The sequence below is a fragment of the Trichoplusia ni genome, chromosome 17 (assembly GCF_003590095.1).
Source record: "Trichoplusia ni isolate ovarian cell line Hi5 chromosome 17, tn1, whole genome shotgun sequence".
Lineage (NCBI taxonomy): Eukaryota > Metazoa > Arthropoda > Insecta > Lepidoptera > Noctuidae > Trichoplusia > Trichoplusia ni.
Genome location: NC_039494.1, coordinates 4,382,429 through 4,408,749, shown reverse-complemented (window position 1 = coordinate 4,408,749; position 26,321 = coordinate 4,382,429). Strand labels below are relative to the sequence as shown.

The 26,321-nt window shown below is 34.1% G+C and overlaps 1 protein-coding gene across 1 annotated transcript in view; it reads right to left on the bottom strand.

The window, feature by feature from the left end:
- Positions 1–26,321, bottom strand: part of LOC113502423 (phosphatidate cytidylyltransferase, photoreceptor-specific) — a 28,144-nt gene continuing 1,823 nt past the window's right edge. Inside the window, exons 4-10 of the mRNA XM_026883988.1 lie at positions 24,555–24,731; positions 19,726–19,918; positions 7,896–8,062; positions 7,287–7,439; positions 6,827–6,955; positions 6,246–6,380; positions 1–5,794 (exon numbers count right to left, since the gene is read on the bottom strand). Coding sequence (XP_026739789.1) covers positions 5,702–5,794; positions 6,246–6,380; positions 6,827–6,955; positions 7,287–7,439; positions 7,896–8,062; positions 19,726–19,918; positions 24,555–24,731 — 1,047 coding nt within the window. The 3' untranslated portion in view covers positions 1–5,701. The remainder of the gene's footprint in view (positions 5,795–6,245; positions 6,381–6,826; positions 6,956–7,286; positions 7,440–7,895; positions 8,063–19,725; positions 19,919–24,554; positions 24,732–26,321) is intronic.

The window sequence follows — 26,321 nt, the reverse complement described above, 5'->3', positions numbered from 1 at the left end:
TACCTTTAGGGTTCCATTTATTTTACCGTCACATATCCAATAAATAATTTATATCATAAAACACGTCTAGGTCTACAATACATACACTATCAATAATCGTTAGGTACGCATATCATTACGAATTATAAACACACCTTACTTGTCAATTTCAACACTATTTCAATATGATTTAAACAGTAAGATATATAGAACAAGAGCTTTAAACATATTTTGAATAATATGTATTTAAACTGCGCTATTCAAAGTGAATCCCATGCTATTGAAAGAGTGAGACAGCACTACACAGCTAGTAGCGACATCTCGCTTCGACAATGACAATAGTCCTGCATTAAAATCTCATAATAAAGGTTTTGATACCAAGAATCTGTAATGAATTTAATACCAAATAAGGGGTGTTTAATAACCGTAAATATATTTTACAATAACATTGATTCAAGATCTTATATTTTGTGACGAATTTAACAATTCTAATGAAGTGCTGGTAAGACATTTGGTGTAGCAGAGCTAACAATATATGTATTTATTATTTAAATATCGTTTACTGTCATTTTGTAACTGGTATGAGGTGCAATGATGTAAGTGTTACTTATATATTTAATTGCACTATAAAGAGTGGTTTAAATACCACTAAGCTTTTGATGGTACAACTTTATGGGGCATTTTGCTACTCATTAACAACGTTCTAGTTAAGCCGCAGTAGAATGAGAAATCTATTTGGCTGGAACTAATTCAAAAGTAGCATATATATGGGCCAAGAATTTGTATATAAAAAAATATTTTTTTTTCCGTCAACAAAATTGTTGAATCTTAAAAGTTATCGACTAAAACTTGGCTATTAATTTAACTATTAATAAAACAGTTAATTTCCATTTACACCATTATTAGTCGAAGTCATTTCATATCATTGCACCAAAAAAATATCTAAAACGAAACTGGGTTTTTTCAAGATAAATATGACTGCTATTCCAGGTCCTTATTTCAGATCTAGGTATATCGTTAGCTCCTCACATAATATACTATCACATACGCTAAACATTTTGCACAATGCATTATACAGAGCTATCTTATCGATAAACATCAATACTTTTAATACTATTACAATTTTGTAACGTATTCTCAAGGCGTGAGAGTGAAATGCACAGCTTTTTCATTAGAAGAAAATTGCACGCGAATCAATAGCGAACGTAAGTCATGCATAAATAAATATAGTATTCAAAAATAGGTCTAACTTCAGATTTTAGAATTTTGTACTTGACTGTGGAAACACTCATTTTGCTTAAAGAATTAGGAAACTGAATGTTCATGTACAAGTCGTTGGCAGTTATTAAACCATCGTTTGTAATTCAGTTACGAGCTAATGAGTGATAATAAGCTGAAAATATAAAATACATATTTATTTATGCATACCTTACATTTTAATTTTTCTGTACATTAAACTCACACACACACACACAAACATATAAAATACTCTGAAAGTAATTATTAACGGCAAATAATTCTAGGAGCTAAACGTAGACTATCATAAAACGAACAGCGCAGTTTGTCCTATGGCAAATAAACGTCATTAGTATTTTAATTAACAACATAATATATTCATGGATTGGTCCTTAATTATGCTCAAATGTTTGGTAGGTAGGTACTCGTTTACTTGCGTGGGTACAGAAACAAATCAAACAGAAAGCTGTTGCCAGTGAGGGAAAGAGACAGCGCATTACACCATGAGTAGTGGCCTCTCGCTTGCACACCACCAACAGTTCTATATTTAAAACTGTAATACGTGTAAATTGGCAATCGTATTCATAAGTTTCATTTCTCATACATTTCTGGTCACTGGGATTTTACTATGACGTATAGGAAAATTGTTTGAAATCGAAGTTACTTAGCTACTCACTTGTTTTATATACTTAATATTGTTTCTGTCCCACTTCTTTAATAAAACTATGCAGCGGTATGGTATACTGTTATATTAGGTAGTTATTAATCTAGAAATTTAAAGTCACATCAATCTTTTCGCGAGATCGTAACAAACACATTTATTTATAACTATGACAAAGAATTGCCAATTGCATTGCTTTCTAAAAATTTCTAGATTTATCTCTTAAAATTTGACCATCACCGTTATAACACAATACAAGTATTTTAAGACTAAGTAGCATTAAATCAATGAGAAATCGCACGTACTTTCGCAAACAACTTATCTGCCTATTAAAATTTAACACTAATCAATTCACATACAATTTTGACAAGACTACTTCGTGTGAAACATTGCAAGTATGAGTACACCCGGGGGTCTACCACCAACTCTTAAAGTACTATTATTGCAATTGGGTAAGCGGGATAGGGCCCTAAGCGGTGTAGAATAACGTCTCTCTACTACGGATGTTCCAAACTTATTTTGTCAAATGCCATATTTTGCAAAATAATTTTGTTAAAAAAGAACCACTTCCATTACTAAACATTTTTAGTTCTCTTACTTTGATGTCTTTACAGCCCACAAGGGGGCGTTAACACACACTTCGAGAAAGAATGCTCTATCAAAACAGCCCCAATATTACTTTAAAAGATGGCGGTAGACGCAATGTTCCAACGACACAACTATGTCAACGTTCTCAAAAAATATAGTTAAACTAACCTAAAAATGCTAATACAACACTAAAAGCTAGCGAACGAGCATCAAATAAACACATAAAGCAACAAATCAACATGAGAATACCAACGTAACGTAAAAATCACAATAAAAAAACATCACCAAACTTAACACGTTTCATGTAACGCTGATAATTTGTTTTTATATGTTAATATATACTTTTTAAACAATATTGTAGTTAGAATATATTTATTTTGTAACCAATGTGTTTTGTTAAGCGTGTATTGTAAGCTGCATTGCAGTTTAAAGCCGTATGATGAAATATTGCTGAGTCTCTACATGTCTCTTTCTATACCCTTTCCTTTTGCTTATAGATAACTCTAATAGATACCGCATTTGGTATTTGTTCTTGTTCAAGATAACTGACATCACCAAGTTTTGGGAAAGGCACGATAAATACGGATAGCGGTTATTTTTTTTTAAACGACTCCCGCACTAATGAATTTAATCCTTGTGTCGCGGGGTGTTTCACAAACATACAATTCACATGCACGAGGACTGGGTGTCCTCGTGCACCGCGTGACTCGGAACAAGCATTCGTGGATCACACAAATGCTTGTCCTACGCGGGGATCGAACCCGCGACACGTCGCGCACAGTGGGTTTGGCGTGATGACCTCAACCACTCGGCTATCCGTGCAGTATTGTAATATAATTGATAGACTCTATCTCTCTTTAGATCATGTACCTGTTTTGTCTGTCTGATTGGTGCCATATTATATCAGTGCAAATACATATTATAGTTGATGCGAGTAATTTGTATTATATGCGGAATCTATTAGGTTATCTATATACCTAACCAACATCTAACTAAACATTTCTATTTAAGAAACTTTTTAATTTTTATTTTCCAAAGAATTGTCTAAAGACATTTAAGCGAAATTAACACTACGGTCTAAAAGACATATTAATTTATTAGTAAAAATCAATATTCGGTTTTTTTAACCAATTATTTTGGGTCGTATAAGACTGGCCTAGGTATTCTGTCAATCCGTTTATCATACCAAAAGTAAACTCTCAAAAAGTCTTTAGCACATGAAACAGTCGTTCGTTATTCAGTCTAAAGCATAAATACAAATGCAATATTCCCTGTCTAATCCAAAAATAAACTATAATAATATACACCGCCGTACTTAACAAATAGCAGTTCATGGAAGTATTAAATGGCGTTAATTTAGAGGTACTTTAAATTAATTCTATGTAGAATGAATTGGAAGTCAGATTGATAACAGATGGAAGATTTATAATTGATTAACCAGTTGTTTTTCTAAAATACTGCTTTCCTGGCATGCTTTGGAAGACCATATCAAAGTTCACAACTAAAAGGTCTCGGTATATGTTGTACTATTTATTGAGGTCAGCGGTGTGTATATTACATTTATAAAATGAGCTAGATAACTAAGCGCAATACGGGCCTCTTAGGCCAACGTAAAGAAACCCGACTACATCGAAACCGGCGTCCACATGAGGAAGATATTTATTTAACTATCAATAAATAATAAACAAAAATAATAGATTCATTACAAAATGTATGAGGCATTTACATTACACTACACATAAAAATTCGAGGAATAATATAGAAATACTTAGTTTAATCGTTACCCAAACAGTAATAATTCGAGTGGTAAGGATATTATTAGTTTAATGTTATAAGAACCACGATCAATCTATTTATAGTGGGTTATTGAGTATATGTCGGCAACCCAATAAAGGTTTTGGGAGAGGTAATTCGCAACCGCAAAATTCGCCCATACAGAAAGAGCACAAAGTCCATTTTCGGACAACTTGACTGATTGACATATGATCTTGTTTACGTATAATTTCGATATACTTTTTTCAGACAATTTGATGTTAAATACCCTCTTCCTATATTCCTTTAGTAGATTGCTCTCATATAAGCAGAAACCTCTTATATATTTGAAGACAAACAAGCTCAACACAGTTATAAAAGTCATGAAATTTCGTTACTCAAATTATATCATATACACTAGTACTTAAGGTTTAAATTTCAATGTACCATTTACGTCGAAGCCTGTTCAGATTCAAATATAAGTTTATTAATATTTAAATGACAAATAAAATTAAATATTTTTATTATATTTGTCATTTAATACGTCTAACACTGAATGTCAGGTGTGTTAGATATTTTTTTATAATTATTTAATATTACTACTAATTAAACTATAAGTATTTTAATTAAATATAATTATAATATTATTTTCTCCTGAAGAATAATGCTATGTAGTATGCAGGATAAATAAATTATTTCTATATTTTTTTTTTCAATGATTTGCGTTTGTTTTTTACTTTGATATTTTATTCTTTGGTAGCTGGCAATACATAAGACAGTTTTCTGAATTCATGAGTATTGACGAATATAATATGTCATTAAATAACATAAAAATATTCTATACAACCGTAATTCATGCCTTGTAAAACAGAATAATCTGTTAAGAACAATAAATTGTGAATATATGTATAATTAAACACTGGCAATACATTTAGTAGGAATTTTAATATAAAAACATTTGTATACACTACAAAAGCGCTTAATTATATATGTTTTATATTTCATATATTAAAAATTAATATTAAAGTAAAAAACAAACGCAATAACAGACTAGAACAAATGTATTTCGTTTAAGGTACACGGGATATGTTCAACCTTAGATAACTTGCACACTGCACAAAAAAACGCTGTGTTTTGTTAATTTTCTATTATTTTTACGTATAACCATTCGAAACCCACATTTAATACAACAATAAAAAGATAATTAAAAAATATAACTACACAAAACGAACCCGTTGATTCTTGTACTGTAAATACATCAAAAATTAACTTTCCTAATAAAAACAAAGTCGTCAAAACGTCACAAGTAAATATTCAGACTTTACATATACATACATACATGGATATATTTTTACATCTTTTGTTGATTCCTTTATTTTTGTTGGTTTTTCTTTGTTAAAACGCAGCGTTTTTATTGTATAGTGTGTAGTTTCCCCACTGCAAGCTGTGACCGTATTACGATACCTGTATTGGACTATGGCGCGCTTAAGGTACCAAGTTGAGTATATTCCTGTGTTCCAGCGACTCCTTGAGAGCGTAGAACAGTTGTAGCTGTTGTTCGGGCTTCAGGTTGTACACCTGTAAGGGACAGATGTTGTTGTTATACTTTTTATACGTACTCAGAAGAAAAAATATTTGAAACTTAAAACTAATACAGTGGTTGTGATGATATACCAACACATCTTAAAGGAAAAATATTATGGTTGCGAAATCGTAAAAGTGTAATACAAGTCGTAGAGAATTTCCCTTTACACCAGCAATAGTACTACTTTAAGACGTGGCAGTGGGCCCCTCGGAAACCATTCAGTAGGCCGCCTCATCACCATGGAAATCTATTTGTAGATTGTTCATTAGAAAACGTTACCAATTAATCTTGGTGGACCACGATTAGGATAAACCACAACAAAAAATGTAAAGCAAAGGTTGTTTGATTGTACATTTTATTTCCAAAATTTTCCTATATTTCACCTGGAGGTGTCAGTTACATCATTTCTATAACCAGTGGTCAAAAATTAGAGAAGTAACTTGCCTGTTGCAGGAGTTTCTGCGGCGTAGCGGTGCGGATGAAGCTGGTGATGTAGACGTTGACGAAGGTGGCCATCAGGAACTGGCAGTCGAAGCGGTCCATGATGCCGCCGTGGCCGGGGATCACGTCGCCAAAGTCCTTGAATAGCAGAACGAACATTCTTTAGAAATGTTGTAATGTATTTAATAGAATTAAATCTTCCTAAGTGATAAGCCTGAGTGGAGCATTGCAAGCTGGATGTCTTGAGTTGCAACTGAATCACATACGACATATTTTAAACATTTTTTGGGTTATCAGGGACTGACTAGCTTTCACATTTAATTTAGTGAAAAAAGTAAACAATACACAAAAATGAAAAAGAAAACACGAATTTCCACCTACAGTACAGAATATCCTCTCTTAATTTAAGCTCAGCTAAAATTAAACTTTACTAATATTATAAACCCGAAAGTTTTTATGTACCTTGGTACATAGTTTTAAACCAGGATTAACGTACAGGATAATTTCTATCCCGATTTTATGTTCCCGTGAGGTCATTTTAGATGTACCGACAGCTAGTCAGTTTGTATATTGGTTAGACTTACCTTGATCTTAAACGCACGCTTGAATCCAGAAGCAAAGAATCCGCCGAAGGGTCCGATGACAGAGCTGAATGTGCTCAGACACAGGGAATGGATCATGAACGGGTAGATATTCATCTTCTCCAGGCCGAACTGGAAGTAAACGAAAATGAGCTTTAAATAGAGCAAAGGTAAGGTAAAAATTTGCAAAACATTCATTACATAGAGGGGCTTGCACATTTTACTTGATTTTGACGATCAACATACTTGAAGAGGAAAAAAATATTTTTGTATATTCGTCACGCTACCATTCCACAAACAGGTCAGCTTTTTAAGGCATATTAACGCATACTGAAACTTAAGTATATTTAGAAACGCCTTAATCTTAAGTGTTTATCAGTATTCGAAGATACGTCGGCTTTTCGTCCTTGTTCAAAATTTGCTTTCATAGATCGACAGTTTTTCAAGGCACAGTAGAACTTACAACTTTCATGACGGGCTGCACGAACTGAGGCGGCGTGTACTCGTGAAGTCTGAACAGCAGCGAGGGCTCGCAGTCCATGGTCATGCGGCCGAGCGACTCCGAGTACTCGATGGGGCACACCAGGTACGGGTACTGGGACATCATGTACGACATCTGGAAGACAATGGAGAAATGTATGAGGTACTGTATGTTTAGTTATAGCTGTCCGAGAAAACGTTGCAATATTGGGAAAAATAGATGTTGTTTGATTTTTAGACCTAACAAATTTGTAAAAAAATCTTAAGAATACTGTTTTGTTGGTTAGTAGTCGTGAGGTTTGAGCAAATAGCCTGTAAATTTAGGGTCGTCTGAAAATTGTTTTGTTTTTTACGTTTTCACTTTTCACTTACCGTAAAAATCACGTGTAAAAGACAAGTCTTGTGATTTTAAGAGAAAAACACCTCACATTTACTAGTTTTCTGTTTTGTCACAAGCATTTTCACAACCATCCAAATCATATGGACAAAGATTTTAACTTTAGGAAAGAAAATCTTCCACCCTAAATGACACGAAATTTTTTAGCCCATTTGAAATAAGTTCAGGCTTCACAACTATTATAAGTATACGAACCACCAGTCCAAAGATGACAGTAGATATCCCGCCGCCGATGAATCCCTCCCAGGTCTTCTTGGGGCTCAGCTTGATGAGGGGGGTCTTGCCAAAGAAGAAGCCGAACACGTAGGCCATGACGTCATTACAGATGATCATCGATACCGGCACTATAAACCATATGAGGCCTGGAACAAAGAATAAGCTGATTAAGAATCGAATTTGTATGCCACTGGGGTCTTTAGTTGTGAGATGTAGATGAGATGTTTACAGGCATAACATAACATGTGTCTGTTGTAGCTAGGTACCTGCTTCCAGAACTGATATCAGTGGATTGAGTCCGTTTGAGTCAAATAGTTGCAGTTAACAATGAACGAGAGGACGCAAAATAGAATATTAACAATTAGGCATATATGGGTACTAGTTTCGTTAAAATTTTATATTTAATACAAAAGCTTTGTTTTTAATATCAAAAAAAATAAATATTTCGAAAACAACTCTCAACATTCAAGGAGCCATATAAGCCGTATTTCCAGTAGCATTAAAAGGTTTTTGTCAAATGCCTAGGTAAAATACTATCACATAAATTTAAACTGCAAGAAAGAACCCCGGAAATGCTGACTCGACGTTACAGTAACTTAGTAGTGCAGTGTTATTTGACACTGTCTCATGGTCAGCTGTCAGTCATGAGTAAGCATAAACCTCACGCGATGGCTGTCGTTGTGAATTGAACAATACTTATTATAAATTATCATCATATATCTACACATTAATGTATTAGGAACTGTTTTCCTAATAAAAGGCAAAAAACTTGACAATGGTACGGCAAAAATCCCTGATTCGGGGAATTTGTTGTTAGTAACTGTACTAATAAAAGGAAAAAAGAACTTTAGAATGGTAACTCCTTAATTTGGAATATTCAAAAGTAATGACATTTTCAAAAGATGAGAATCGCGAAAAACTGCAATTCACTATACTAACACTAGTCACAAACGGCTAGTTTGATATAAATACCACACATCCGGTAGTTGTGTTAACACAGCAGTTTAAAGTCATATAAATCATAATTCAGAGTTGAAACAGTAACATCGGGTGGAACAATCAGATCAAATTGTTCGTTCACAATAAATATGACCTATTTAGGACTGTTGAATTCAGACATTAGTTCAGTTCGAAATAAACTAACGAATCAAGGTCACCATGATTAATCGTTGTATGAGAGCACTTATATGGATATTTTGTAGATTTTTGATAAGACCGTATTTTGGTATTGGATATTTCATAATTATCTTGATTGCTATGTAGGCAGATAATAGCAATTCATCATTCTAGTCAGCCTTTATGTAAGCATAGTGTTTTCGTTTTGAGATTATAAAGTAGGTTTTTACTTAAACCAGAATAAATTATAGTAGATATACGAGTCTTAGCCAAATAATAAAATAAATGAGGATACACTTCCTATAATTTATTAGGTACGAGTTCAATTTAATTCCGTCCCAGTGGCGCTAGCCCCAATTTTTCACGCACGTCTCTTGGGCCTTGATCATTACTTTATCGTTTCGTACTTACAATATTACTGTACAAGAAATAAGGATAAAAAAGTATTTTGGGAATAGATAAATATACGACCGCTAGGTATGCTTTAAGTAGAAATAGTAGCAGTCACTAAACGAACTGCCGTTACTAACACAATCCTTACGATCCAAGAATATTGTTTTCCAAATATATTTCCTTCTTAACCTTTTTGGGATGGGAAGGACGTGATTTTATAAACTAAATTACATATTTGATTTAATATTTAATAGGAAATGTGTGTGCTCACTCTCTTTGGATGTAGAAGCGACATTAAACTGGGACAAAAAAACAGAAAGGACTTTAAACTACTTAAGAAGGAGGGATATATGCTGATGTAGATATATCATCAACTCATCCTGAGACAGTCCACAGCTGGTCATAGATCTTCCTCATCCAGTAAGAGTCACCTGCCTTCTGCTGACTCCTATTACTCATGAAACCTACTTTTCAGGTAAAGTACGAATACAATCACTATTGTATTCGTACTTTACCTGAATATCTCTTTCGTAACTTACACAATAATTGATTAACAGGCCTTGCTATCCACAAAACGCAACGCTCGCAATTTCTATTGTATGTAAGTGTAACGTATATTTTTACATACATTGTTGAGATCCGAAGTGTTCCAGCTGTTGAAACAATGTCGAGGTTGAAGATCAAACGGCGTCTAATAATAAAATGCAATGTGTTTATAGTAGAATGTTTCGTTCTGACGATAGACAATGTGGGTATCGTGATAGTGTTTGGACGTAGGTACTCTCGTTTATCCGACTTGGTTCTATCGAATGAGTGTCGTGACAACTGCCGTCAAGCTTTTGAATTGGTTTGAACTGTTTGGAATTTATCTATTGAATGGTCGGTCGGGAATTTGGTCTTCGCTTCTTTCACGGTTTCAGCCAAAACTTCTAAATGTCTCAATTTATTTAAGGCATTGGTAGAATTTACTCTATGTGTTTATTGTTACCGACTAACACATCTGTAGTACTACCTATATTACTGTGGATACAAGTTCGGAATTTTAAGTGTCTTACTTCTCATAACGTTGTTTGGAGCTTCGATCAGAACCTTATGATTTGGTGAATGTATGATTACAGTTTAATGTTACTGGTAAATTATGCGGAGCGGTGATAATACGGTAACAGCAATGAAAGTTAACTTTCCTGACTGACTTAAAGAAATTATATTAAAAGTTGTAAGGTCACTTTCTTATATACTTACGCTGGCAAGTTTGACATAAATTCAAAAAGAGATAGTGTTATAAGCTGTGCCAAGTAAAACCCAGGACCAGTATTGTTAATTAAATTTTAGTTTTAGGCCAGTGTTGACTCATAAATACGCAAAAGCAGAACGATAACCTTAATTCCTTAATCAACTTACGACACAATTAAAATTTACCGCTTACTCATGCATGTTAAGCAAATCAGATCAATATGAGCAAACCGCTTCATTTCAACGAATACTGATCACTAGTTCGCGTGCGCTGCGAAAATAAAGCAGGTAGGTATATCCTAGCGAACCTACACGTCGTAAAATGAACCTAATGATTGAATCATTAAAGGTTAATTTTGGTTAATGTGTTGACTCGAAGTAACGTAATCTATTTTCGTGACGGATTCCCTCGATAATGTGTCTTGTAGACGATGAGATAAATTATGGGCGTGGACTATTTACTGAACTCCTACATCGTATAAGCTTACAAATTAAGCTTTTGAAAAGAAATAAATTTGCAATTTTTTTTTTTATACAATACGTATTTTAGCTTCCATCCATCCATGATGCATACAATTTCATACGTGCGTTTTGAAGAATTCGGATTTACATAACTTCGTTCACCAGTCAATTTTTTAGCTCTTTTTTAAATATAGCCTCTGTTTCTTATGATACGATTCTAACGATACCTCAAAACGAGCCTAGGCATTTATTCACGATCAGAGAGAGCAACTCGTATAAATACATCCTGAAAGTTAAACTCCATTTTCGCGTAACGGTTAAAACAATTTGAAAATAAAACTGATTAAAATTATACAAATTAGTAGACGTAAACCACTGCAAATTAGTCTCGCAACTCAAATAAACTTAACGAACAGTTTATAATTGAGTACTCCTACTTATCGCTTCTATAATTATTAGTAATTAGCAACGAATACAAACAATATGTTAAGATAAGTGGCACTTACGAACACTAAATCTTATTTATGAGTGTAATTACATAACCATTGACTGCGTAAATAGACGCTGATAAAGCAATTGTATTGCAATTTATTATTAAAGTTAAATGTTTCGCCTGCGGCTTTGCCCACACTTATATTTAGTGAATACTACCAGAAAATGATATTTCATTAAGAACTTTTTTTGTATCAATTGCCGAAATTATAAACTATAAAATATTTTTTGTAAGTGACAAATAATATGTAGAATGGTGGACTTCGATTTGTATAAAGATAAAAACAATTATCATATGCAATGAAATCACAAGTTGCGTTACGATATCATATTAAATCAAGAGTCACAATGACACACAAACTGACGCAAATACGCAAAGTATGCGACGACTTTGCGTAGTTCGGTCAGTTTGTCTAGGTTTATACGTCACTAGCTAAACGTGTCTCATCGTTGTTATTGTTTGAGTTATGATTATTGAACTAGACAACGACAACACAATAAAAGCGTCCGATATTGACTGCGCTTGCCTGTTAATGATATCCCACCATACGGGGAGCGAAAACAAAAAACGAGTAGTGAGCTAGAGGGGTGAAAAAGTATTATATGTTGGGCACTGCTGGTTTAGAGAACAAACTATCTGCTACTGAAATGTATATTGCAGTTGTGGAAGCGTTACAAAGGTCTACACGGAGTAGCAGGGAACTCTTCTCCACAAGTACAGTAAAGCTGCATGAATAATATTTCTTTAAAAACCAAAAACCTCCAACCCGCTTCAAACATAGACTACTGACCTAACTTTATTAAATCATGGAACCAATTGAGAGCTTTTTACACGTTAATGATTTTGAACGTTTCACGTTAATTGAAAAACAATCAACAAAATCTGTTCATCCAGACCGAAATACTGGGATAACAAACATAAAAACAAAATATAGGCGTATTGAGAGCCTACTTCTCTTTGAATCTGTTGAAAATCACTGTAGTCTTTTTAGAGTCCGTATATGGATGGACTTATGTCTCCATTAGGGTTCATAACTAACCATACCTAAACTCTACATCCACTTATACGATATATATTACCTTTTGCCACATCTAGCAAACAAAGCACCCCTACTATTCGACCTAGATACATCGTTCGTACGGCTTCCCCGCCCGTGACAATGTTGACAGCGGAGCGGACAAGGTACGATGTTATCGATAAAACACCGCGGTCGTTTATACAAAGAGCTATGTGAAATTGTTAGGACATGGAAATCGTGTTGGTTGAGTCGTGAAATAAACGATATACGCTATTCGTTATGAGTAACAGCTAGGAGGTCCGAAATTAAATGTTAAAGCCGTAATACTCGTTTCATTTGAGCCGCTTACAAATAGGTACTTAGAATATACGATTTAGTCTCAAACCTACTACGGCCGTTTTGAAAGAGCTCAATAACACCGAGATACGAGGTTTACAGTTCTAAGTGTTAGATAGATTGTGAGGAATGCTTTCTATCTTGTCGACGACATCAATATCTAAGAACAAATCCCTAAAAACATCCTTTTCGGATGCTTCTTTAAACGATTGTAAACCTTTTTGGTCTTAAAATTTGTTTTCGTAAAACGCGACGCGCATAGCGCAGCGAATGTGGCAATCAATAGTTCTCGTACGAGCACCGGAACACTGTCCAAACAACTCAATTTGTAACCTAGATTTCCTGGCACACATTTTCACTGCAATATTCGCTCTACTAAGTAAATAAATAATTAATAGCAGATAATATATAACTACCTATATACAAGCAGGTTTACGTTACGTACCGATATTATTTTAAAGACATAAAAACGAGGCAAAAACAAATTTTGCGGACAGAATGTATGTAACAATATGTTCATAATAAAGTCGGTTCAATGACTGTTTTAATTAAAACATGTCAAGTCACGGACAGTTTTTGTGGCAAAAGCGTGATTTTAAACACTCGGAAATACCTGCTTTTGATTGACTTAAATATAAATACCAATGAATGATACCTATTATACGTAAATTCGAATTTTAAATTAGTATTCACCCAATTGTCAACAGCATGAAGGCACCATTAATTTTATCGTCTTCGCCACTTTGAGGAGTTACAAATAGACTTTTGAGAATGTAATTGAATTGCCTTTTTAGTATGCTTACAGAGTAAATCAGTAAATCATATCAGAATTAAGAAAAAATCTTAGTAAATAACCATATGATGAAAGTCATGTATGGGTTGCCATCCGTCCGGGTTTTGCCGGATTTTTCCTACTTTAGATCCGGGGAACGTCAGAGGCATCCATTTGCAGTCAAATGGATTCTCTCTATACGCCGCGATCAACAACGAACCGAGTCTCTTTAAAAAAGACTGTTGCCATCATTGCCATGTCCTGCTTCTAGGTTCCTCTTTCTTTATTTACTATATTGGTTATTTGATGATGATGATTTCCACGCGACTTATCCTACTTGAATTTTTTTTAGGTTGAGACATTACTCTTAGGAAACGCTCCACAGTTAACAGCACTTACTACAAGCTCATACAAACCCATTGTGGAAGCGAGATGGCTACACGCTTAGACTAATTTTCCGTCTCTTTTGTACAATAGCACAGATTAGTCATGCTCTACACTCATAGAATAGTCATAGATAAGCCGGTCTAGCTATTATTAGAATAACCGTATACTACAATTACAAGGTAAACAGCTAGCTAATAGCCGTATATATAATAGTTACAACATGACAAGACAACCTTCCGTGGTCGTCAAATATTCAACACATTTTCATTTATCTTATTTTAATTTTTTCGTTACCCTGAACATTTCTTTTTTAATTTAAACACTATTTTTCATCACTTTGCCTGGGAATTGTAATCTTCCTTATGCCTAGTTTATTGTTTGTAGTTGTGGTTGGGACGAGTACACAGAACAAATACTCTTTGTACTTAATTTTATGTCCTACACCTCGTACAGTCTTTGTTAGGGGCCCAAAAATACCGAAATAAACTTTACACCTTGAAGTTCAGATTGTCAAGACTGAATACCTGACTGAGGTCACATTCCTAGTGGCCAGTATGAATATAACTTTAAGTCATCCGTTCATTTTACTTGTTTGATAAGTAAAAACTGACCTCCACCAAGCAATAAATTTACCGTGTACACTAAGCACCGCAAGTCCTCCCGCATCGCCTATACATCCACTGTACATTCAACCTCGATATCAGCGGTAGACTGTACATGCATTATCATGCACATGAATACTTAGGCCGAATTAAAAAGGTTCAAGTTCAATGTCTGATTAAATTATCTGTTGTTTACGGCTGGTGTGTTTCTTTCAAGGTTTTAATCACATTCACCTGTTACTACGCGAGTTTAATGACAACTTGCGATGGTAATGACAATTCATGTTGTTTCATTAATAAACTTTATAACGTACTGTCATTATTTCTGAGATTGAAGAAACACTATAAAATTAAAACTATTTTAAATACAATTCATCGCTATTTGGGTTTGCTAGAATAGTTCTATTTTTCCGCATTCTTGCTGTGAGCATGACGTCTGCAAAGGGTTCAAACCAACGGAACTAAAGTTAGTTCCTTAATTGCATCATGAATTACATATAAACAAGAGCCGTTATTTCAAGTCTATTCGTCAACGGATGATAGCTTCTGCACCTGTTTTTCTACATCCTGTTATCAAAATGTCCAATGATTAAGAAATTATAACTTTCGTTAGATACTTGAAATTTGTGCCTTGATTCCGTAACTGCTTCCGGTAATCCCCAGTTTATTATTGGCCAGAATGTCAAACACACGTAACTAGGGAAGTCTTATTTTTGTTAGAATATTTGTTCATTGTCATTTCATATCTGTCTACTCCAGAAGCACCACGAAAACAGTCGACAACCATCAATGCAACTGGAACATCCCATAACGCAGTGCACAAGCTATAAACTAGCTGTCCACACAGCCTCAATGTCCATTCAAACGTACTTATTATAGTGTGGTATAACATCATACCTTGTGACAACCGTATGGAAGGTGCGATGCTATTGTCTAAGTATTGATGTGCCATACAAACGTATCCATTGTTATGTATCATTGTTGTTTGTTAAGTTGGGTGAATTGGATTTGCACTTAAGTTTTTGGCACAAACAAATTCGATGTTATTGTTCTCGTGTATGAAATATGTTTCACGCATTTTGTTGACGATTTATTTCATGTAGGGGCACCTTTTTTGTCCTACTGCTTGTTTTTGCGCTTTTTAATATCACACACTCAAATAAAAATATCTCATATCGAATAGTTTGTCAGAGAAATTCATTTTGGGTCCTATGGGGTCCACTGTTGCTGGTTACAACTAAAACTTTTATTCACTCATCAGCTTCCTAAACTTGCCATTGTTTGTGAAAACTAGATACAAAACATTACAGAACCCAATGCGTAAAATAGAGAGCACAGAAATTGTGTTTCCATTGGACACACTCTCCATAGAATATACCTTACGTCGTCAAGAATGAAGATAAAATGACAAGCGTACTACACATCTGCGACCTAATTTCTGCATCGAACATGATAAGAACGGAATATTTTACTATCATTCATAGCTATCGTGAAAAGTGCATTGTATTGGGTTTATGAAACGTTTTAGAAGTTATAGAAGAATAGCTCGGATAGGGTAATAAAATCTTGTGTATGAAGGATTGCAACACATTGCCTTACACCGACACAAAATCGCGTATGACGTAGCACGGCGGTTCAGGTTAAGTCAGTAAGAGACGAAAGAAAACATGTTTCTTTTGGCATAAAAAGTAAGGCCTAAACAAGAATGAGTATTTGTAGATAATAATGACAAAATTAACAAATTAATTCTCTATCATTATGTTATAAAATACTAACAGACTCATGCCCATTTTAATGAGAAGTATTTTTCGGGTTAGCATGTAGCCAAAAACACCTACAAAAGTTGAGATTTTCTATCGGTAAAGTATGTCCAAAATGGGAGATCTTCAGATTACAATTTCAGAAATAACTAAACGTACCAGAATTTATTGGACTTATCCACATACCAAATTAGTCTCAGCAGTAATTTTCATGACAGCGTAAATTCACGCATATTACATGTAGTTACAAGATAAAACCGGTTATCAAATTGTCTGGCTTCAGACAGACGGCTATCATAAGTCTTCGTATTATAGAGATCGACGGCTTAACGTGTTCTCAGGGCGACAAAGACCTATATGTGGAAACTAATCTACGACCACGGTCAAGCTGTCTCACTAGACTAGTAGAATGATGACTAGTAGAATGATGTGGACAGCGGCGAAAAAAAGTAACGAAATATTTTCTTTTACTTCTTCTATTTTTGGATCTGTTTATTTGTATTAAAAGTTGGTACGTAAGTCAATAGTTGTTTATTTTGAATCCTACGGCTATTTTGGATTCAAATTCACTTGAATACAAATATTAACTACTAGGATCACAAAAAATATTTTTCCTTATTTTCCTTTTTTCTCTTTTTTCCTACAGTGATTTGAAAACAATGTTTTTTACCATGTATCGACAGGGATTTTCTGGCAACTATTTTACCCAAAATTAAAGCTTTATAAGGACGAGCTTTATAAGAAGCTTCTGCTGATCAAATAAAATTCAATAAACCAATATTTACTAGTAATTACATTATCCCATCCTTTATGTAAGACCGCTTCAATAACATTAAATGCAAAAATCTACACTTTAGCGTAGGTGTAACGCATTTAATCAATTTGATTAATCGTAGCATATATACGTACTTTGGCTATATTAGTTGCAGGTAAATAAACGCAGTTGCTTATTTTGTAAATGGATGCCAGTCTAATTAATTAACAAATACTGGTACGCACAACAATGTATCGATCAAGTTAATAGAACGTGAAATCTGCTAATAAACTAGTCTGCACTTTATTTTGTAAGTTAAGTTTCTAAAATTATGATCATAATCATGGCTTTATGATAGATCTAAACCACGCCGACAATTTAAAAACCTCTTACCTCAAAAAAAGTACGTAACATCGACTAGCAATAAGATGAGGTCTAAATAAAATTATTATTTAACTTTACCCTAAAGGGTCGGATGAAGAAAAAGGCGACTTGAAACTAGTTATGGAAACCCATTATTCTACCGTCCGGGTATAACAAGTGTGAGTGTGAAAGTGAAAAGTCAAAGTGCGAGTATATAACACAAGTTTTACTAAACACATTAGCCGTAAACACAATAAATTATGGTCGAAGAGAAAACGTCAAGCTTAAATTCCACTCTCAATAATGAAGCCAATTGAAAATTAATGAGCTAAGTTGAATTGGCTCTTAAAGGACATAAATAGAACCGCTATCCTACATACCGTGACCAATATTGATCGGAAAGTATTTTTAGTTGCTAAAAGTCGGTGAAGTCAGCAACGGGAGCCGGTAAACAAACGGGATTCGCGATCCAAGAAAAATGTTTGACAAGTATACACGGTGATTTTTTAGTCGTCTTACAAAAGCAGCCCAGTTCATGTATCCGACGTTAAATAGGCGTGTTTATTATTTTTTATCATTAACTAACATAATAAGTACGAAGAAAAATTTAACAAGAGAAATCTGAAATATACTTTTTAAAATGACAAAAACGCGCCCGTCCGCGCCCCTCACCAATGTTACAAGGCTCGGACCGCGCTCGAAACAGAGCTGTGTTTCTAAAAAACTACGAATTGCAACATAATATCGAAAAAAAATTGCATTTTAAATTTATTCAAATCTCATAAATACCTATTTTTTTATCATGAACGTGTTCTAGTCATTGGATACATGAACTGGGCTGCTTTTGTAAGAGGACTAAAAAATCACGGTGTATAATATTGGAGTTCAGTTGAATACTTTGTTTCCCAGTTCCATTTAATCCGTTTAATTGTATACAGTAGCTTAGTAAGTAGTAAGTTAAAGTGTCTACGGACATTTGCTGCTGACTGTACAAGTAAAGGGAGAATGGGAACTGCGGGTTGGTTAACTAGGTTTTTGGGTTAAGTAAAGGGTTTGAAAATAAATTGGCCTTACGGAAATTGAAAAAGGATGAGGGAACGATGTCATAGTCGAAAGATTGCTTTACTCAAGGGAAAACTGAGGAAATCTTTATCAGAAAACACTACAACGGTTAACTATAAGTTCGCCTGTCTTTGTAGTCTTGAGGTTTGGCATTATGTGAACGAGATGCCAGTGCGATACCAAAACAGTCACATGACGAATGTGGCTTTTAAACAGCTATTGCACTTTCTTCATTATTCTTAGATACCTGACCAACGGTGAAGAAGAAAATCTTCGTGAGGCCAACCGGTCACGAATGTTCATACCTTCTCTATGGGCTGGTGCCTGGTTCTTTTTTTTTATAACAATGGCGATTCCCATACAAATTGTTTGTTTCATTGTTTCCAGTAGTTACTAGTAAGTTGATTGTTTTCGAAGTACCGCTTTCTTGAAGTTGTTTATTATAATACATAAAAGATATACTTAAAATATGTCCAAGTCTTTCAAAATACGCATTACAATATTTATTACCAATAGCTGACGTCATTATTTTGTTTTTAAAGCGAGACACGGATTTTGCTTGTTATTGACTATGGGCATTAGATAGTAATCGAGACGATATACTCGCTAGAGGTTAATATTAGCCGTAAGCCAATAATCAGGTGCTTATCTTAAAGCCTATTACCGACTCCGACAGAAACTGGCATTATAGATAAAATTAAGAGGCCATATAAATCAAATTTCTGTTCATGCTGTCTTTAATTAAGTATTTTAAGTAAAGGACGTAATAGAGATTAAATAAATCAGCTTAACGTATACAATGAATCAGTGCATCGAACTGTTAAATACTTTTGTACTGGGATGGCAAATTTAACTTTTACGCATTTTTTTTCTTTATTTCGAATCTTTATAAATAAATAATGGTTTTCGTCGCTTAAGACATAACAGAATATCATACTTTGATTGCAAACTCAAAGTTTCATCTTCATTTATTGTTCACGGCAACGAAAAGGCAATCATCGATCGTGATCCCTCAATCAAAGACCTTACACCTAAAAGAAAATTAAAACGAAACTCACCTTCAAATATATTCTGGATGATGAGATAACTCTGGGTGACGACGATCAACAGCGCCACGTGGGTCCATGCGAAGAGGCTGAACTGCCGCATGTAGTACTTCTTGACGAGGGACAGGACGAACCACACGAAGCCGACGCAGTAGAGACTGAACGATATGAAGCGGTGGTACGTCACGAGGAACTTGAGGTAGTCCTGGGTGAGAAGTAGAAGAAATTGTTAAAAGATTGATGACTGTTGTACAAGATGAGGTAACATAGTTTAATCTAGTGTGTACCTGTTCCACTACATACAGGAACTCATTAATTTTCTGTATGGGAAGGATTCCCACCAAATGTTCGCTTTCTATTAGGAAACCTTTACTTTCCATATATAGAACTAGAGACAATTCATCATCATACTTCTTATGGTGTGACGACAAAATAAAAACAGTTTAAAGAAAACCGAAAGAGAAGATAAAACTTTCAGATGCCAAATATTCTTACTTCGTTATTAAGTTGTTTTTTTTTGTAGTCAGTACATTTTGATGGCAAACGAAGGTCATTTATTATGACTTAGCCTTTATTACTACGTATCAACAAGCAGATATATTAAATCGAAATCGATATAATGATGGAATTTCCCCATTTGTAAAACCAAGTCAATTATATCAGATGACTACACCAATTCATAGCCAATATACGCATGACAGCGTTATTTCAATGAAAATCGTATTCGATCAGAATCGATAAGTCGTAATCGAGTTGGCTAATAAGAAAATATGACATGTAGGCTTTATAAATGTATTATTTTACTCACTTATATTAAGAGTTAAAATTTAATTATGGACATTGCATGATTATCTAGACAGTTGCTATGTAAATATCAGTCAAGCATCTTGTAACGCGGTAAAAAGATATTTAATCGTTATGAATTATTCATAGTCATTCATGAATTTCCAACAGGGACGACTATTTAAAAATAACGATGGCAAGTTGAATAATGGATGTTGAAAATGCTGTAGGTATTGCTTAGGTATTTGATTTGCGAAGTCAGTTTATCTGTACTACTGAAACTATTATAATGGAATTGTCTACTAAATTCTAAATTTTGTCCCTACCTAGGTAGTAAGTAAGGCTGATTAGTAACGTAACTGCTATTAAGAGGAAATATCGCCTTTGAATGAATGATATCTTCAAATTGTAATCACCCTTATTGCAAAGCAATAAAGCTGATATCATAATTCTCTATTACCTCATATGTGAGTTCGACATTTCGATGATATCGTAACAAGAAGGCTTGATTAATAGAAGTATATGCCTGTCTGAGATAACTTGATTAACATTGCAAGAAGGTCACCCTATTGCGTTCGGTTAATCCGACATACGTTTAGGAGTAGACACATTGAGGACTTAATATTCTGTCTTGCATAGTTCATAAAGTAGCTAGTAAAAAAAAATACTAGACATTTAGTCTATTTTCTCGACTTGCCAGCTTTTCCAGCCATCGTCGGGAGTGAAACAGAAAAATGCTAAAAATTCTGTATGTCTTACGACTTTTATTATTAAAAATCGCTTGGACTACGCCTATATCACATACAGTCTGCATATGAATGAATCCATTTTTTGTGTACCAACTGACCACAGAACTGCAACGGAATTTAGGACTAAATAATTACGTCTAAAACTAGTATAATTATTAAACGTAAACAAACAAGTACGCGTGCTATATTGCGTCTCGCGTCAAGCTAATGTACGTAAACTGCTAACGGAAAACGACGCGCCATACGCAATAAAATCATTGGTTATTATATTGCTAATTTACATGCACCTCAGCTTATTATACGCTTGAGATTATAATGTATATAATTATGCGGTATCAGTTGTGTTAAACACACTCTTACTTTCAAAAGCGCTGATTGGTATGTGTGATTTACTTTGTAATTTAAAGAACATTTTCTAAACAGTTAAATCTATTTTTAACGTATTCGTAAACGAATTTATGATTTTATTTTATTAGATCTAAAATTGAGAATTCTTTCTTTAACCTTTTCCATCAAAAATCTAGATTGAAATAAGTGAATTTCTTTTAATATCGTAGCTACAATCAGGCTGTTTGATTAAATGTATTTTATTCAAAAAAACAAAGACACTACGGTCTATAACCGATAGATTATTTTAAAGCATGGTCGCCAGTTGCTTCTGATAAAAGTCCCGATAAAAAAACCTATTGATTTATAGGTCACCGAGTGCAATGAACTTTGTTGCCTCGCGATGTCAACCAATATCAGACTGGAGATTCACACTCGATGATCAGATTAAGCTACATACTAGGGAAATGTACGAAATAAAAATGACGATAAAATTTTATCAAGTAAAATCGGGTAGCTATATATAGGTCTGTCACAATTAAGTTCAATTTCGGCGATCAGGCCATGTAACGTAATTTAGACTACCGCTAATTCTAGGTCTCATATTTTCATTTTCGCTTATGATTTAAACTCCCGATCCGAGACCCAGGTCCAGGAATATGATAGACTAGCACGCACTAAAAACAGTAACTGGTGTGGTGTCATACTTTTCTTTTAAAGAGTCGCGAGATCCCTTGCGCATATACTAATGGCTCCATAGGTCTTGCTACGTGCGAAGTACAAGGGCCGTATAGAAAAACATAGCAGGTTTAAAGATCTTCCTTCTTAAGGAGAAGTTACAACTCATGCTTCCCTAAAAGCTGTCAAAAGGTGCATTCAAAGGCCAGAGTACCTATGTATATAAATCGAAGTATTAAATGCCTCGATAAACAAAATACGCTAGTCACTATCTCCCCTGTGTAATCACGTATATAATAATTACGTACGGATCACGCGATCCATTCAGTACTACGATAGTGAGGGTCAAATCTGATTGATTCAAATTCCATCGTACGATTGATAACATTTATGAGCCGATTAAAAATCTGTTTACCTAGCCTTGTGTTTTCAGTGAAAGTGCCAATTGCCAAACGAGGTTCGTTTCTATGATATCTCTATTACTTTCATGGATTTTAACTCTTGTTTTGTTTTCTAACTTAGTATGAGACAGAAGGTATAAAGACCAAAGGGTTTTTACTGAAAAATTTGGTTAGTCCCACTTGTGGTAGGTTCGAGATCCAAAATCTTTTTTAACTTTACCCATATACCTACTGAAACAACGGATGCGATACTTTATTTTAAGATCTTTTGCAGTATTTGGCTTCCAGAAGGAACTAGGTGTATAACTGTGATATATTTTATTGAAAAGACTCAAGAAAATGTACGGTTAATAATAACAGACAGGTGTAATATTCACGAACGTTAATTGAAAAATGTCGACGGCGTCAAGTACGTCAGTCTAGGGCTGATAAGATAGCGGTTAAAATTGTGCTATATCATGATATACTAGTAATCTAGCGCTTATCTTTGATATAACATGCACTGATTTCCGTTTACATCGGGCCTATTTGAAATTTTTCGTTCAACTTTCTCCCAAATTGCGAATTAGATCATCTATGTTTATAATGGCATTCTGGTAGCATTGTAAGCGGTTGAGTTTGATGTATATGAGCGGTTTTTTAATAAATACATCTTAAATAATGTATTTGTTGATAGGAAGACTTATCGTGGAAGAATTTTAGCTTAAAGAACTCAGGAAGGGACTTTCCACAGTTTTTGGGAACAAATCCTTGTACATGTGACTGGGACGTTTGTGTCCCCGCGAGGCAGGAATTTATTGAAATGTGCTGGAGTAGTTTATTGACCAAATAAAACATGTTTCAGCACAGAAAGAAAGATTCAAAGGATAGTTAAGTGTTTTATGTTCTCACTTAGCAAAATAAGCTGGGAAATAAGTAGGAGTTCCATAGACGTCGATATGATTATACGCCGTAGAAATGTACGCAAGGCAAGGCAAGTGTAGTCTTCAAAACCGTATCACTGAAGCAGATAAAAAGAAGTGAATCAAACATAATTTGATATTCATCAGACGGATATTGTTTACGCTTCTGACTTTCTATGAAAGCAAAGAAAATCATGATGACTTGAATATTCTCGAATTACCTATTGTACCTTTAATCTCATTATTATTTTATTTTCTACTGTGTTTTATATATGTAGGACATAAAAATATGCGTCTTAACATACGTACAAGAAAACAAATTAATTCTCCAAACAATTAAAACACTTTAACACATTATGCCCAGCCTTTTCCCAAAGTATATTTAAATGCCATTTTTCAATCTTGCCATATATAGCTGAATATCGTATTTTCCATAAAACGATGGGAAAATCTAGTGAACAATCCGGATTTTCCCAGCTAGTCGATAAGACATGATTAACTGCAGGGTTCAATAGTCGACTTAAACGTCAAAACCACACGCGATCTAGCACTATTTCAAATTTAATCACAAAAATGAGTCTAGAATTACTTTTTACTTCTATTTGAGAGTATAGACTAATAATATAGGTAGGGTAATAATATTGTGACAGTTCTAGCGTGCACTAAGATTTCTTTCTAACACGGGATGTTATAACGTATTTTATTCAATGAAGATGATATTGGGTGGCTTTTTGCTTTTTATTGTGTTTAATTTATTTATTGTCTACGTTCAAAATAAGAATCGCAAATACTGTCATTCCAACACAGTAATTTATGTTACAAAGTCATTTTTTTTTTCGTTCTCAGAAATTGGCAGTTATTTTTTAGTATAAAGACCCAGAAATAAAATCTAAATAGACATGGGAAGAAGAATTTTCCACTCTGTCCGATCTATTAATTTCTTCTTAAATCCACTTTTTCATAATCATTTATTTGAAAAAAAAAATGCAAAATCAACTTACCGTTCTATTAATGACGACTCCAAAGTAATCAATCAGGTTCTCTCCGTAGAAGAAGTAGTTGGAGGTTAGTAAGAAGTACCAAGAGAGGGATCGGAACCAGGGCAGGCCGTGGACGCGGTACACCGCGTAACCGATGTTGATGATCTCCTCGAAGCATTTCACTTGGACGCACAGTACCTGGGTGGAGAAAAGTCGAGTTAGATTCTATGGAATGTTGGAGATGGTTTAAGAAATATTAGAGATTGACGCGAATGTTTCAACCTTCTTCAAAAAAGAGAAGGTTCTCATTCTTTTTTCATCTGGTCCCTTAAATCAAGTTGGGCTTAGTAGTTTTCTAATCAAGTTGGTCTTATTAGATTTTTGTATGTTTTTGTTGTCAAAACAATATCATTAATTATTTCCGTTGCGGTTTTTCAGAGACTAAGGAGTTTGACGGCTCATATAAGCATTTAGTTTAATTGTAATAGGTTACCAGCGCACTCAATCATTTCTTTTATTGTACTAAAGACATTTTCGACAAAAAATAGGGCAGTTCGTCAAAGTCTAAAGTTAAATGGTTTTCAACTTATATTCGGTTCACACATATTAGATTATATTATGTATTCATATTTCTATACAGAAATATATTTCATAAGCAGTAAATATGCAACGTTTCCCGTCGATTGCCGAATGTAAAAAACTAGTATTTTGGAGGCCGCACGCAGTTGTTTGCGACACACAGCTACGCTTGGTTGGATTAGCTTGTTCTACTAATTCGTGTTATATACTTAAAAACTTAGGAAATTCAAGACTCAATACATTTAACAAAAAATTAACTGAGAAAAGGAAAGGCGTACATCATACATTGCTTATAAGACATATTTTCTCGTTACGATAACGTTAAATAAAGATTTTCATTCATACGTTCAACATGAATTAGAATATTTTAATATGACAGTACTGAATTAACTTATTAAGTAGCTGACTATGTAAATGCTAAGCAATGCTTTATATATTGTACTTAGAGTCGAGTTACTTGGTGTATAATTAAGCTATAAAACCATGAGTCTCAATGAATTCGAGAAGAATTTCCTTATTACAAACTAGATTTTTTACATTGTCGTATTTGACATATTTAACAATACCTTATAACTAAAATCTATTTCTCGGGATTGGCGGTGTAGATTCGAAAACTAATAAAGTTTGTGTCTGGTTTATCTGTTATATAAAATTCTTGGGTACCGGTGTACGATATTGAACTCGCTCGACCGATTCTCATGAAATTTTTGTGTGCTTATTGGCTAGGTCTGAGAATCATCAACATCTATTGTCATGCACCTTTTTTCATTAAATAAAAATCATTTGTACAACAAAACAACGGTTGCTCGGACAGATAGGTTTTTTTTTATGAACGCCTATATAATAGATACACGTAATATATACAAATATTATATACAAGTATCTACAGTCAATAAATAGGAACGACCACGTATAAATTGCACGAGGAAAATTATGTCATGCCTAAGCATAATATTAAATAGACAAAGCATTATTTGCGCCAATGCCAAACATTCTGATACCATATTTGGCACTACAAAATAAGTATTATATCATGGGATTATACGATGTACCTTCGCACAAGACTTTTAATATTCTATTACTTAAGTACGAAGATCATAAATTCTAGTTTATAACCTATACTATAGTATTATAACTTTTGTCTCTTGAGTATTTCGGGGTAAAACAAAGAAGACATGTTTATGAATAAAAAAATGTACAAAAGTAGGT